Source organism: Festucalex cinctus, chromosome 19 (genome assembly GCF_051991245.1).
Source record: "Festucalex cinctus isolate MCC-2025b chromosome 19, RoL_Fcin_1.0, whole genome shotgun sequence".
Lineage (NCBI taxonomy): Eukaryota > Metazoa > Chordata > Actinopteri > Syngnathiformes > Syngnathidae > Festucalex > Festucalex cinctus.
The window spans coordinates 10,160,390-10,176,155 of NC_135429.1; the positions used below are offsets into that span (position 1 = coordinate 10,160,390).

Genomic DNA, 15,766 nt, shown 5'->3' on the forward strand with positions numbered 1-15,766 from the left:
GTTGAAAAGTAATCATTTATTCGTTCATTTTTTTTCCTACATTTTTGTTACTTATATCAAATCAGATTATGAAATCCCACCACACAAAAAAAAATCTGATTTGAGGTATATTGCAACTTTTATTGGTAAAAAGACAAAGTGTGTATGATTTTAGATGTCATTATCCAAACATTTGTATATACAACGATACGTCAATAAATATTTACTGTAGTCCCTAAATCAGATATGAGGGCAAGGGGGGGTTAATTAATTAAAAGAAGACACTGCGAGAACTAACAAACTACTGTACATTAATTAACAATCTAATTCTTTCAGGTTTCAATAGAATATAAACCTAATTATAATATATAGTGATGACTTGACATGATTTCCCTGTCATTCTGCTGACACAATAATAGTGTAGGAGGGGAAAAATAGACCAAAAAGGGAAAGGAATAAAGTGAAAAAGAAGAAGTTGGTACCGAGCATCAATGAGGACACATGGAAAGGTCATGTGACCCTATCAGACAAACGCGATTGGCTCAGGAGGAGTGCAGGAAGCGGTTGAAGGCGTTGTAGGCCGACTCCAGGTCAAAGAGCATCTGGCGCACTTGGCTATCGTCCAACTCATCCGAGGCCGACATGCTGCTCAGGGTGCTCAACCTGATGACATACGAGGCGCCGTTAGAATGGCGGGCACGTGCTTGCCAAAATGGACTTGCCAGGGAGGCAGACTGACCAGCGGCTGACTTTGTCCTTGGCCTCCGAATCGGGAGGCATGTGGCTCATTCGGTTCATGGTCTCCATCAGCTCACGCAGATCCGGTTGGATCTAAACCAAACAGAGGTCCGATTAAACATTCAAGCGTTGTAATTCTGTTGCTAACCAAAACGGCAGCACTTACTAAGGCACAAAACCGACTTGATGTTGTATTTGAGGTATTTCGGTATGCAGAAACGATATCTTTGGCGACAATTATCTTTCTGTTAAGAGTCTGAAATGTACTTCATGATGTTGTGTGCACCCACATTAAGTAAACCAAAATCCCTGTCCACGGCTTGACTTAAAGTCTAAGTCTTGAAACCTACCTCGTCCATGGCTCTGATCTCCAGCCTCAGCTTGTCCATCACAGTGATGAACAGCTAAAAACAAGTGGAAAAACAAACAAGTGAGTAAGTAGTACTTAGAAGAATTAAAGACCTCACCTCTATGAATAAATAGCTGAGATTAAAGTGTAATTTCCAATGATTGGCCAGAGGAATAAATTAATCCACTTGAGCCACTAAACGTTCAATCACATAAACACTCCATCATTTCATTTTGAAATATCCTGGCACGAGTGTCCCATCCGAGCTGATTTAAGTGGGAACATACGGAAACTGTGTCGGCGATGCAGCGGTTCAAGTTGCCCTTGTCGTCCTTGATGGTGATTGGCCGATCCTCCTTAATCCTTTCCATGGCCAGCGGACAGTCCAGCTAGAAGAGGTCAGAAAAGGGATCAAAATAAGTACCTCATTAGCATTAGTATTTAAAAAAAAAAAAAAAAAAAACTGGATGATGACATACAAGACCCCAAAGTGGGACACAATTGACTTTTTTTCCATCCACCCAGACGAATTAAACATAACGTAAACGTGACATCATCTGTTCCCAGTTGCACTGATTATCTTTATTATTATTATTTTTTTAAGTAAACTCACTCTGTACTTGCGGCAAAAGTCGTCGATGGAGCCCACGTCGGAGCCCTGCACCTGTTTAAACGCCGCCTTGTACTGTACCAGGAGTCTGGAACACGAGCCGGTGTACCTACCAACAACAACTCTGCATCAACACAAGCAGGAAACTGGATACTTTTTAAGAATACTTACTCCCAACTCACTCATTAGGTGTGACGCAGTCTTTGATGTAGGCTTTCTCCAGGGCCTGCAAGGTCTTGACCACAGCAAACAATTCTGCCATGTTGTCGTACCTTCACAAAAAAGCATCACACACAGTCATTACGGCCCTTTAAAACAACAGGGAGCATCGCGTGACACTTACTTTTCTCTTTCTCTTGCATTTTTGTACAATTTCACTTCCTGGAATGATAGAAACAAACAAATTAGATCAATATAATTGAGTAAGACTGCAAATTTGCTTGACTTTTACCTCATACAGCTCAGGTTTATTGTGTGGAGCTCCTGGAAGAAGACATGGCTACAACTTTAGATGTGTCTTTCAAGAGAAACCATATTTGCATTTAATTGCAAATTTGGAGGAAAAAAAAGAAGATTTTAAGTGAACTTTACCTCCTCCCATGTTCCCTGTAACGGGTATGCCATGGAACATGATTCTTGATGTATAAATTTAATCTAAGAAAAGAAGAATTTGTGTTACTGTTCAGTGGGTAAATGTACATTAATAATAATTATTAACACGTTTCAAGTAGTACGTCATCACAACAAATTTCACTAGATCGAAACAATATTAATCCTCATATTACTTTTAAAAACGTTCGCATGAAACAACAACGGTAAAATCCCCCCAGTTGAAGAATGTCGACTAACGAGTAACTTGTCACCCTTGTAAACCAGCTAGCTTGAAGTTAGCTTTCAGTGCTAGTTGGAAGAAGAAACGGCCTTTAAAATTGTCAGGACTTGACATATGTAGTTAAAAGGTCACTTTTCCACGGCGTTAACGTTACGTTATAAATCGGAAGGTCGCCCCATGTGTCTTGAAATGATCAAAGTTAGATTATAACCGAAAATATGAAAAAGAAAGACGCTTACCCTTTCCGTAAAGCTGCTATAACGTCAGTGTAAACACTCCCTCCTGCTGCTAGGACCAACGGAGGTGCGTCCAGTGCGCCTGATAGAAAATGTACGATTATTTTCTTTAAAAATCATACTATAGGAAGGTTAAAATTAGTGTTCATTTTTTACAAGACCTAAGTCCAACAATATTACACGTTAGTGTTGTTTTCAAGTCGTTTCATGCATAAGAGCTAATACATTTTTTGACAGTCAAACGTCAGGCAGCTTGTTCGACGAGGCGCCAGACTCAAACAAGACGAAACAAAAGGCGTCGTGAACACGAAAAGGTAAATATAAAGTTTAAACAATTTTGTTGTTTGATCAAGTCGGTTAAAATGTTAGGTTCAGACGTTATTTCCGAGCGTTTAGAATTGACGGATACTTGTTTCACGTTCGATGCAGTGGACGGCTCTTGTGTCGTGTCACAAAGTAATCATTATAATGTATAATAATTTGGTTTTTTTCCTTAAGCTTCCACGATGAAGACATCTAAAGGGGTTCAGTCGAACCCTGCACCCGAAGAATGTGGTGTGTGGTTGGACACCGTGGAGCTCAAAGGAAAAGCTAAGCAGGTTATTGGCAATAACGAATAAGACGGTAGACACTCATAAGCAACATTTTACCAAGAAACTTTGTGTGTGTGTGTGTGTGTGTGTGTGTGTTATCAGAAAAAATCTGTCCGGCCCATCTCTAAGATGCTCAACCCTCTGGCCAATGGTCCAAGGTACAGCTTGGCCGTGGTGTTCAACTTCACACAGACCAAGACGGAGATGCCGAGGACCAAACAGAGCTCTATATCCAGCTACTTTTCACCTCGAAATAAGTCAGTTGTGGCATCGGGCGGAAAACGCATAAACGAGACGGACGGTGAGATGCGTGATGACGTTCAGGATCAGGATGAAGAGCGAAACATTCACTGCGGAATTCAAGAACAGCAACCAGATGAGATGGAAGAGAACATCTACAGAGAAGGGCAACGAGACGAGATGCAACAGATCAGTCGTCACCAAGTCAGAGAATTGCAACCATACGAGATACAACACATCGACCAAAAAGTCAGAGAAAAGCAACCAGACGAAACGGAATGTAAAGTCCAAGAGGACAAACCAGACCAGATAAGCAGTAGCCAAACATCCTCTGTTCCCTTAAATCAAATCTTAAAAGACTTTGATATAAGCGAAGAGGCCTTTCGGATGGAGGCTGAAGGCAAAACCTCCACTCAGAAACCGCTTCAACTTGCTCACTCTCCTCATGATGACGACGAGAAAGAAAACAACCTCTTATCCGAGTCGTTTTCTCCCCCAAAGAAACGAGCGAGGAAGCGTGAGGATGAGGACAGCCTGGCCCGGATGTTCACACAGGACTCTGATGGCTTTCGGGTGATCGCGCACCGAGCCTGGAGGAGTCCCCTCAAAAACCACAACAACAAAGTCATCACCACTTCCATGATGAAACCCACAAAGACTTTTACTCACCTCGATGCGCTCTTCACGCAAGACTCTCAGGGAAATATGGTGATTAAACATTGACACAAGGGGAACAGCAGACACATTTTATTTGTAAAAAGACATTTTTACTTTCATGTACAATAAAGTTTTTCTTTTGTTACACACAGTGGACTTATTACACTAGCTGCATGTAGCAAATTGCTTTGACGCAATCAAGCGACAGCTGACATACGTAAATTACTGACGTCATGAACAGATAAATTGGAGAATTGCATCCTTTTGCCCTTATATGGATTGGTGCAGAAAATGCAAATGTTTCCATTTGTGAAATATCTTTAGTTTCAGCATATTGTTAGCCTCATAGCATACTTCTCATTTTTGAAAGTTTTAGGAAAGTAATAAAAAATTTAAACAAACCTGGGTCCATTCAGCCACACTGACAAAATAACTATTTTCATTGAGTATTTAAAAAAAATAATTGTTATTGTGACGGTAAATGACTTAGGCAATTTTGCAATTAAGCTAACAATATTCTCACAAGAATTCAGTTGGGTTTTGTACAAAAAAAAGAGAGTTTTTGGTCTTTTTAAAAAAAAACTTTCTAACGATATTTGACAGGTATATTTATAAACATTTTAGGGCATGGTTAGTGTTATTTTTTTTCTTTTTAGCATGCCCTCAAGAATTTAGTAGTTACTTTTAGTCAAATATCTTTATTTTTGTAATTCTTGGTGGCATTATTATATTTTTTTGTTACAAATTTTATTAAAATATAAGAGGGGGAAAAAAAACATCTAACCGGCTAACTGTTAGCAATAGCTATGCTAACCATCAATCAAGCTGCCATCTCGCTGGGTTCTGTCACCAGTTTAGATCCGTCCCAGACGGTCTTGAACTGCTCGGGAACCGGCAGTTCTTTCTGGAAAAGAAAAACGATCGAGCAAAATGATTGACTCATTTCCTGCCTGGACGCACGCTTGCAGACACTCACGTAGTCGTCATCTCCTTGCGGTATGAGGACGTTCATCTCCGAGCTTTTGGCGCTGACGACGTCGCAGCTTAACGACTGGCGACTGAGGTACAGCTGACATCCTTCTGTTTTATTGATGGAGATGGTGGGCACTGTTCCCAACACCTGGCAAGCGATACGCCGCAATCAACAATGACTTGGCACTTACACTTATGCTAGTCTTGAAACTAATCCTAATGCAAAATCCTGTATTAAAACCCTAATTCTGGTTTGGAACCCTAATTTGAAAGGGGGTCTCACCTGTAACTGAACAGCCTTGGAGTTTATGATCTCCACGATTCCGACCACGTTGTCGAACACCAGACCAAGCTTCTTGCAGTTATCTAAACACATGACCCATATTTAAGTGATTCTTTGGCATGCCATTAGAGGGAGCCACCGTAGCGCACTTCAGTGAATTTTTGAGGATTGTGTTACCTACGATGATGGAGTTCAACTTCCCCTTGACGCACAGGGTGACGTCATTACAGGCAAACACGTAGACCACCTGCCGCAGCTCCGTCTCCTCTATGGTCAGGTCGTGTTTGTGCTCAAAGTTCTCCTGCGTGGATCGCACCTTCTTTTAGTAAAGCCCCCTGTGATTGGTCGAAACATGACTCATGGTACCTACCACCCTCCATTTCTTCCCCTCCAGCTCCAGCAGTGGGGGCTTCTTTTGAGGAGCCGCCGGTGGGGACGTCTTCTTGGACCCGGCTTTCCCAGTCGGTGCCTCCTGGGAGCGCAGGTGCGGGTTCTTGTGAGTCTTCCGGTGGTCCGAGACGTGCTTCAGACCTACGAGATGGATTTAGAGGGAGAGTGAAGACCTGGAAGTGACTTTGCGGACCACCAGAGGGGAGCCCACCTTTAGTGATGTCCAAGCCTTGGTTGAGCTGGGCGAAAAGCGCGGAGTGCGAGGCGGATCCGGTGGGCTGGGGGTCTTCGGCTGGGGGTGGGGGTGGAGGCGGCGGTGGTGGGCAGGGAGCGCTGGGGTTTTCGAAGAGGGAGGCTGGGGCAAGGGGACCCTGCAACAGAGGAATAATTAGTGTAATATAAAGTTTCCCACCAGGGGGGAGTGTTGCACAAGGCATTTTATTTTATAATTTAGTTGCATTCATATTTTTATTCCACCCCAAGCAATAAGTCAAATTTGTAATGTGGAAAAATACTCCCGCTTAGGGAATTTAAGTGCTTTAAATGCTATAAAAACATTAAGCATGTTTTTAGAGCATTTAAAGCACTTACATTTTCACACTTTTTGAAATAATAAACATATATTGAGTGTGCAAGAGCAATGGATAAGAAATAAAAATATTGTAATGATGCCTCTTGTGTTTATAATAAAGATTTTTTTTTTTAAACTTAAACTTATCCTTTTCTAGGACCTCTCTCGTTGCCGTCGTTAGCGATCCAAGATGGCCGATCTTCTGCACATGCGGGTCACCGGTCGCGTCTTGACATTGTCCATAGATGAACATTATACAATGAATGTTCTTCTATTTTTTTTAACATATATTTATCAACAAATGAAGCTTACAGCCTTATAAAGCCATACAGCCTTTTTAGATTTACAGCATTGTGAGGAATCCTTACAAGAAAGAAGTTCTTTCAGAAAAACAATAACGGTTGGCTTAGTATCCCAAAATTTGCATTTATGAATGAAAAACTTTGCCATGACAATTAAGTTATTCAACGTAAATTGTTTTACCTGACATTATACTGAGTTTAAAGTACTTCCTGTTTTCGTTCTTCTTCTTTCAAACTTACACAGTGGACAACAGAGTGTGCCACCATCTAGTGGTCAACAGGAAAGACTCGCAAAATAAAGTGTAGGCAGAAAAAAGGAGTAAAAGTGTCCCCGGGGACAAATGACAGCTGGACGAAGGCTCGCTGAGCGTGTGGCTGGACGCTTTGAGCTTTACTTGGCTGTCCTGCAGGTTAAGTTACAGCCTGCATACGGGCCCCTTTGTCGAAAATCCTCATTCCCCCTCTGAGGACCACCTGTCGACTCATAAACTACATCCTTTCATACAGGATAACAGCTGACACGCACACGCGAACCATTTCGGCACTCAAATTTCAGCACGCTTGCCCTGTATTAGTTCCACTTTAGTTTTTTAAATGACACTTTTAAATACAGCATTCTATAATGTTTTTACTAATGCATTGCTCCAGCATGGAGAAACGTTTGATATTAGCCTGGATGCTAATGCTAATGTTTGTGCAGACTGACCGTCTTGCTCCAGAGCAGCCCGGTGGTGTGGTGGAGCTTGATGAACGACTGCATCTCGGTCCAGATGGACAAGTACGAGCGCACCCAGTCCACGTGACGTCTGTCACTGACACAAACAGACAAAATCCATTTATTCGCTCGTTTCATTGAAAGGGATACTTCACTTATTTAGCCCATTATAGTAATAAAAACTTAATGTTTTGTCTATAATTAATTTGCTACTTTCATTATTTTTCAAGTACAAATAGTACCTTTAAAAACACATTTTGAAACTTGCCGTCGACTGAAAATAACATCACATGGGCTCAGCTAACCAATCACAGCTCACCTGTTTTATAGGTTTGGTCATGTGACATTCACAAGATGAGCTGTGGTTGGTTACCTGAGCCCTTGTGATGTCATTTTCAGTCGACAGCATGTTGCAAAATGTGTTTTGAAAGGTACTAATTGTACATGAAAAATAATGAAAATATCAAATTTATTATAGGCACAATATTAATGTTTGACTGCCAAAAATGGCTAAATAAGTAAAGTATCTCTTTAAATTGGATAAAATACTTTAAAATGCCGTATCAAGTTGATCAAATACATCAAATCAAATAAATCTACCACTGTGGCACTATACCATACATATTTTATGTTTAATCGTATCCTACAAAATATTAATAAAGAAAATATTTAGAATTCTATTTGAGTAAAGAAGATTTTATAAAATACAAAACTATATAGACAATGTTAAAAAAATACTAATTGTAAATGTTAGAATAAATGACAACTTTGAATGCTTTACATTATTTTCATCCATCCATCCATTTTCTTGACCGTTTATTCCTCACAAGGGTCGCGGGGGGTGCTGGAGCCTATCTCAGCTGGCTTTGGGCAGTAGGCGGGGTAACCCTGGACCGGTTGCCAGCCAATTGCAGGGCACAACACTATTTTCAATACAATATAATCAAAATAAAACATTGAAAATATGAACATTTGATTTTAAGTAATTGTGCAATTAATTAAATCTAAAAAATGGTTAGTGGTTTTAAATAGAATGGTGTGTAATTTATTGAACTACATTTAATTTATAGATTTTTAATCTTTTTTTTTTGTATTTAGATGCCTTAAATTTTTTTCTCAAGACACATTTTATTTCATTAAATATAAATAATATATTAAAATATTCATTTTGAAAAATATAAAATAAAATGTTATTTTCATTATATTTTATACAATATTAAAATAACTTAACATTGATTCTAAGAATGATATTAAATCTGCAGGAGTAACAATTTGCATTGTGATGCAGTGGTTAACAGAAAAATGCTCATTTAGTCAAATTTAAAGATTTTATAAATAAAATGGGTGCCTGGTGAGCATATGTCACGCTTGTAAGATCAAATGAAAGTGCTTTTACGTTTCCTTGTAGTCTTTGAGCACTCGGTTGGTGTAGAAGGTGGCTGCGTCGTTCATCTCCTTCACGTAGGGACCCGGCTTTTGGTTCTAGAGGGAGTGGAGATGTTAGTGTAAACCCATAACATAATCACCAATGCATGCACATGCATTAGCAATTGAACAGATTAGTCGACTAGTTGATGAGTCGGCTTTATGACTCCATATCAGCAATTAAGGTTTTAAGTTGACGATTCATGTTTTTTGCAAATTTGCTGTTGTTGCGATTAGCCTTGCTAGCTTCGGCTAGTTCACATTTGACAGCGATGTCACCAATGAATTGATGCGACTTTCATCACATTATATTCGACCACAACCCCCACCCCACCATTCCACCCGTAGTCGTACCACGGCCACCCAGCCGAGGGCGGGGATGCTCTCGCTGACGGCCGACAGGTGATTGAAGAGCTGGCTACCGCGGTTGCGCTCCCGGAAGTTCTGGATCTTCTGGATGTGGTCTGAGATGGGCTTCAGCAAGTCGTGGAGTTCCATCTACGAAACACCAGACAGATTGTGTTCAGGACGCCATGTCATTTTCTGCTTTAAAGGCAACATGTGCGCAAAAATGTATCGGGGCGTTATTAATGCTATTTTTAGCTCGTGTGTGATGATTGTATTCGTAGCACAGAGCTGCAAACGCTCTCACGATGACTTGCCATGAGATGATGTCATGCAGTTCCTGGTGGACAGCAGATCTCCACCAAAAACAACTTTCATTTGGAACGAAATATTGAGGAATTATTTCTGGAAAATTAAAGGGACACTTGACTCATTGAGCAATTTTCAGAAGTGAAAGTTAATATTTTGTCCAGAATGAATTTCATAACGTCAATATTTTTTATGTAAAATTAATACCTTTAAAAAGTATTTTTTTCTACTTGCTGTCGACTGATGATGACATCACCTGTCCTAAGGAAGTAGGTAATGGCCAATCACAACTCACTTGTTTTCCGGGGTTGGTCCGTAAACTGAGCTATGATTGGTTGTTCCCTACTTCCTCATCACATATGATGTCATTATCAGTCGACAGTAAGTGGAAAAATTACCTTTTAAAGATACTAATTGTACATGACAAATAATGAAGTTACCACATTAATTAACGACAAATTAACTTTTTACTGTTGAAAATTGTTCAATGAGTCAAGTAACCCTTTAAAAAGTATTTTTTCTACTTGCTGTCTACCAATCATGGCTCAGTTTACTGACCAAACCCAAAAAACAGGTGAGCCATGATTGGCAGTTACCTACTTCCTCAGCACAGGTGATGTCATCATCAGTCGACAGCAAGTAGAAGAAATTACTTTTTAAAGTTACATATTTTCCTTCATATTAAATAAGCACCATTTTCCCAAGTCCTTCCTATTTGCAATCAAACAGCTGGAAAAAAAACTTGCAATGCAATGTGGCCATGTTCCCTGGAGGGCTTTTTAACAACAGCAAATTTTCCATCTGAACTTGCGGATCCCTGCCACGCTATTTGTCCTTCCTCCTCCTCCTCTTGGTCGTCATCACTCCCTTCCTGCAACATTCCGGAGCGCACGAGGAGATCCCTTTGGCCTTGTAAGGCACACTGCACGTCTCACTGTTTACATTTTACCTTTCACGCGGAGACTTTGTGTATAGTCCCGATCCAGCCAAGCAGGCACCGGCCATCTTGTTAGTGGACAGAGTCTCCTGGACAGGTTCACTGTTATGATATCAAATTTGGGAATTTGCCCAAAATGGCAGCTTTATACCAACCTGCTTAGTGTTCGATTGCAGTCATGGTTCCTCTAGACTTTTTCATGTTCACCATTTTCATGTTGATTGTTAAAACCAGTTTCGGGGGCTATTTTTTTCTTCTTCTAAATTTCTACATTTTTCAAATGATTATCAAATTTTGTCATCATTTTGTGTCTACACGCAAAATCTCAAATCTTTCAAAATACAGCATCGTCCATCTGTCGAGTAGCCATACTTCATAACAATTGGGAAAAAAGTTTGTCTTTGAAGGAAATGGCCAATTAAGCCCAAAATGACCGCCTCAAACCAAAATGGCGGCCTTCTTGTGTCCGTTCAGGCATCAACCAAATTTCATTATGCTAGGTGAAACTAGCTTTGGAGGCAGATTTATTTTTATTTTTTTTATGTTGTTGAATATGTAATGCCACTGCTTAACAAAAGTATTGGGACACCTATCTCGTCCACTCTTCTCGGCACCTAATTAGATGTTTTTTTTGTATTTTCTTCCTCACCAAACTCACCCAAGCATGCCGTATGGTGACAGAAGAGTGAATGGTCTCACACACACGCACACCCACGCTGACAACAGGCCTCAAATATAGAACATGCCCATAAAAAGTCTGAGAGCTGTTGCTCCTTTGGAAGGAGAGGTCTGAGCTAGTGTGTGCATGCGTGAGTGAGAGAGTGTTTGTCTACTGTCTAGTATGTATCAAGTCAGTGTATGTCATTTGTGTGTTTATAAATAACAATAGTTATCAAATCTTGCTATCTTACGGTCTTGAATAGCTTGTAAATAATAAATTAGAAGTATGAACTACATTTCCCATGATGCTTTTCCAGCACTAACCAATGAAAAGTGCGTTGTTGAGCCATAATATTAGGTACACCTCGGCGTCATACCTGTGCGGGTACCTGATGCTCGGCCGCCATTTTGAGGAAGCTCCTTTGCGTCTGCAGGGCGTCATTGACCATCTCCGCCTGTGCGGGAGGGGAAAAAAAAAATACGTAATTGATTCACTCTAATTCTTGGGAATAAACGTGTGTGTATGTGTGGGAAGAGGTCTCCCAAGGGAAACACCAGGGAGGCTTTGTCCTTAAAAGGAGCTACGCAAGCTTAAAGTGAGTCACTCTGCTCTCCCTCCAATCAGTGATGGGACACAGACGGACACACACACACATACACGATTTCTTGTCCACCGTTAAGTGGTCCAATTTGCGTCCGTCCAAGGACACGGTGGAGACATGACGGCTATAAATTGTGTAAACCCTGAAGTTGTTTTTAAAGGACTGTTTGACATCGATTAGACACGACACAAAAAGGAGAGAAGACACTCAGTTCAGGGCTCGCGAGGAGATGAACTGACTGATACAATTCACTCCTGCACTCTCTGAAGATTCCTCTCCTCACCCTATCTATTTATTTGGTTTTCACACCCCAAGTTACATGGGTGTTCCAACCCTAAAATTGCAAATGCAAGGCATCGTTGGAACACATTGTACTTGTTTGTCTATGTGTTGTGCATTTGAGTGGAAAATTGCTGAGTACGTGTGGTCAAGTTTGCAATCATTTCTTAATAGAAAACAGGCGACCTCAGCAGACTGGCTCAAACCATTCTGCTGAGTTAAATGTTGTAGTTCTTCAGCTTTTTGAGTCATCTTCAAATAGCCAGGCTATGTGAATGTGAGTGGGAACAGAGCAAAGCATTCTTAATTGCAAGCAGAAGTAGTTCTTCATTGCAGCAAATGTATGATAACTTATTATTTACAATTATCCCTACAGGCCATCTATTTTTTTTTTCCATTTCTAATTTAATTGAAATTCATGTCAAATAATTTGAGCTCATTTATAGCTGCTCCAACAATTGACATCTATTTGCCGTGAGGGTGAACAGCAGAGTGGAATAATACATGCCGACTGCTGCGTCGGAATTCTTAATGACGCAGCGGACTTACGTGCTTCTCCACGTCGCTCCCGATGGTCCTGCTGATGTTCATGTAGTCCGTTAGGGGACCTTTCAGAAGAACGTCGAAGGCGTCCACACACCCAGTCGTAGCTGGTCGCAAACACAAAGAACAAAATTTTTATTTATTTTTTTAAATTTTTTTTATTTTATTTTCTACTAATTTTTATTTATTTCATTTGGCACGTTAACGCGAGCTAAAATTGTTCCTACACAAAAGATCAATATTATTCCTAGTGATTCTTTACAGCACCACTAGAGGGAGCCCTGCTAGCGCACTTTTGAGAATAACAACGTAAAGAATCCCTTACCTCCATTGAGGCTGTTGACGCAATCGCCGTTGGGCAGACTTGTGGACGCCGTCAGCTGCTCCAGTCGAGTCACGGCTCGCTCCAGACGCTCCGTCAAAGCCTCCATGACCGGACGGACACCTGAAGTGTAAATTAATCAATTCAATTAAAACTAAAAAAGCAAACATCCTCTAATGGTTTCTAAGCATTGCTAAATAACATCCATAATTTGACGTTCATTTGCTAAATGTAGTGACAAGTAAAACCGCATACAGTATTTGATTGGCCAATGTTAATGATGGCTCCAGTAAGGGCATTTATCCGACTCAATAACAGCTTCACCACGCGACTGCGAGCTAGCAGTCGCATGCTAATCTGCTGGCCATGAATAAGCGTCAACGTTTGCATTCACGTCAAGAATAAACGTGTGCTAATGCGGCAGCAATGCCGGGCCGGGCGAACGCCTCAACGTCAAGTCACTGAGGCCTCACCTCAGGGTGCCACATGCCAACTTTGACGACGACAACAACAACTGTTCCTGCTTAAAGAGCTCCTGGCGAGTCTGCCCGCTGTTTCCATAACAACCAGTAGGCAGGAAGTAGACAGGTGCGTCGCCAAGCGACAGCTGAGTTACAACACGTGCGGCTCTGCTATCTGATCTATTGCGAGGCTAAATACAGCTTGCTGGATGTTTAGCTCATTCAAAAAGGCCGCCTTGTGTGCAGGCCAAAATATTAGGATCAATATGTCTATGACTTCTGTTATTTATCAAAAATTTGAAAACATAAATCACACTCAAGCATTTCTGAAAACCAAATTGAAGGATATAAAATAAATGAACCAGCACAATAAATATAAATAAATATAAATATAATATATATAAATATAATATAATATAATATAAATATATTTTAATTAAATACAATAAAGCAAAACAAAAAACAAAAAACTAAGATTGTGTAAGTAAAATAACAGTAAGAAAGGAAATAATAGTTTTAAAAATGACAAAATAAAATTAAGGTAATTGATTTACATAAAGTGAAATAAAATAACAGTCATGAGGAAATTCATTATCAAAATACATAAAATAAAATACTGGAAAATAAATTTAAATAAATACTAGAAAATAAAAAAAACAAAAGAAAATAGTTTATAAACAAAAATAATTCTGATTAATTGAAATAAATTAATTTTCAAATTAAAGTAATAAGTGATTATTTTAAAAAACAATTAAAAGTAAATAAATGAGACCAGCAAATTCATTAAAAAAAAAATGAAATAAACGAAGTCTTTTTTTTTTTTTTAAACAAACCATGAAATTCACAATTTTTTTTTTTTAAAGAAACTTTGCAAACGATATTGACTTTCTTTCAAACATAGAAAAAAAATACATTCCGATTCCTCAAAGAGCATCTAATAACACATAGCCAGCACAGGGGTGGGGGAATAAGGGTCATGACACTTGAAAAAGTTTGTCCTTCTGTTTCCAAAGCGCACGCCCACACACAAATTATAGCACACGCACTCCAACACTTTTTTTTTTTACGAGAATGTGTACTGTACCTCCTCCAGTGCAGTTCTTGTTCTTGTTCTTGAACACGCCAAGAATGCTGCCTGCTTGCTTGCCTGCCTTCCCGTCCGTCTGGGATGTCCTAGTTCAGCCGAGCAGAACCTTTCAGAACACACACACACACGCACACACACGCACACTAAAAATAACCAGAGAGCGAGGCACACAAACACAAGGAACTGGGAACAGTCTCTAATCAATAACCATTCTTAATGTTGCATTATTAAATGAATAGCTATTGTTTTATAAGTGCGTGCGATTGGCTGGCGACCATTTCAGGGTGTACCCCGCCTACTGCCCTAATCAGCTGGGATAGGCTCCAGCACCCCCCGCAACCCTTGCGAGGATTAAGCAGTCAAGAAAATGGATGGATGGATGTTTTATAAGTGAATCTCATGTACCTAATGTTATGTCCCGTTTATATATTTCCAATGACTCAAGTTCAAACACATTTTTTTTTGTTTCAACTTACCAGTTGGTTGTAGAAACATTGTATTCTGTGTAGCACACTATATCCTACTAGCAAAACTCAATACTTGAAAACTATTTAAAAAAAAAAAAAAGAAAGAAAAAAGACAAATTGCTCCTATTTGTTTAAAACGGTGCATTAATAGCACGCTAGCGAGCTAGCTAAAATAAATAAATAAAGATAACATATTTCCGAATAAGATGACATATTTTTTTTACGTCAGCAACATCCAACATGTAAGAATATTGGGGGAAAAATAGCATGATAAGATTTAACATACATAAAATTAGCTAGCTAGCTAACTGCATAGACAGGGGGACTGGGTCCGACTGCGAATAACGAAAATCTGTGAATATTTTAAAGTATTAATTGCCATTGAAACATGAATACAATTTTCTCATTGAAATAAAATTAAAAAAAAAATAGGTTCCAAAAATAATGTGTATATGCATTAAGATATACATGTTAACCTAATTTACTTACATAACTAATAGCTGCATATATAGCTGGCTAGCTAGATAGCTAGATATGATGCGTGACCAATGCTTGACCACACACGACAGAAACACTCCCATCTTGTTCTCCCTGAACACAGTGAATAGCATGACTTATTGATTAGCGCTGCATCATTGATAGTTGTCTTCGCGTGTCCTCATCGGCGTGTCGCCATGCGTGAAGATGACGACGCTAACCTGAGAATGCAGTCCTTCTCCAAAATAGCGTCCGGTAGTCTTCAAAATGACGGAACAAATGGGGCACGTGGGAACAGAAGAAGAAAAGGAAAAAAAATCAAAGAAAAGTTTTGAAATATAGAACATTTTATTCCAATTTCTGTAAATGTTTTTGTAATATTTAT

The 15,766-nt window shown here is 39.7% G+C and overlaps 3 protein-coding genes across 9 annotated transcripts; 1 reads left to right on the plus strand and 2 right to left on the minus strand.

Moving 5' to 3' along the window:
• Nucleotides 1-99: 99 nt before the first annotated feature.
• On the minus strand, nt 100-2,863 carry vps28 (VPS28 subunit of ESCRT-I). Of its 2 annotated transcripts, none has more exons than XM_077506092.1 (10): nt 2,748-2,863; nt 2,268-2,330; nt 2,128-2,159; nt 2,020-2,057; nt 1,859-1,948; nt 1,680-1,785; nt 1,354-1,455; nt 1,068-1,121; nt 719-810; nt 100-642 (listed from the first exon to the last, which is right to left on the minus strand). In XM_077506092.1, the coding sequence occupies exons 2-10, from the start codon at nt 2,305-2,307 to the stop codon at nt 522-524; spliced, it is 675 nt and encodes a 224-aa protein (XP_077362218.1). In that variant the 5' UTR covers nt 2,308-2,330; nt 2,748-2,863; the 3' UTR covers nt 100-521. The 2 variants fall into 2 exon arrangements, with proteins under 2 accessions (XP_077362218.1, XP_077362219.1); XM_077506093.1 differs by lacking the exon at nt 2,748-2,863 and adding an exon at nt 2,663-2,737.
• On the plus strand, nt 2,749-4,372 carry aunip (aurora kinase A and ninein interacting protein). Its single transcript, XM_077506085.1, has 4 exons — nt 2,749-2,838; nt 2,982-3,058; nt 3,243-3,343; nt 3,440-4,372. The coding sequence occupies exons 3-4, from the start codon at nt 3,251-3,253 to the stop codon at nt 4,298-4,300; spliced, it is 954 nt and encodes a 317-aa protein (XP_077362211.1). The 5' UTR covers nt 2,749-2,838; nt 2,982-3,058; nt 3,243-3,250; the 3' UTR covers nt 4,301-4,372.
• cap2 (cyclase associated actin cytoskeleton regulatory protein 2) lies at nt 4,309-15,680 on the minus strand. Of its 6 annotated transcripts, none has more exons than XM_077506080.1 (15): nt 15,603-15,645; nt 15,394-15,495; nt 14,435-14,543; nt 12,893-13,012; nt 12,574-12,674; nt 11,533-11,598; nt 9,247-9,390; nt 8,864-8,949; nt 7,459-7,564; nt 6,091-6,250; nt 5,860-6,020; nt 5,667-5,790; nt 5,490-5,572; nt 5,211-5,354; nt 4,309-5,138 (listed from the first exon to the last, which is right to left on the minus strand). In XM_077506080.1, the coding sequence occupies exons 4-15, from the start codon at nt 12,996-12,998 to the stop codon at nt 5,055-5,057; spliced, it is 1,365 nt and encodes a 454-aa protein (XP_077362206.1). In that variant the 5' UTR covers nt 12,999-13,012; nt 14,435-14,543; nt 15,394-15,495; nt 15,603-15,645; the 3' UTR covers nt 4,309-5,054. The 6 variants fall into 6 exon arrangements, with proteins under 6 accessions (XP_077362206.1, XP_077362202.1, XP_077362203.1 ...); XM_077506076.1 differs by having other exon boundaries at nt 11,521-11,598; XM_077506077.1 differs by lacking the exon at nt 15,394-15,495 and having other exon boundaries at nt 11,521-11,598; nt 15,603-15,680.
• Nucleotides 15,681-15,766: the final 86 nt, after the last annotated feature.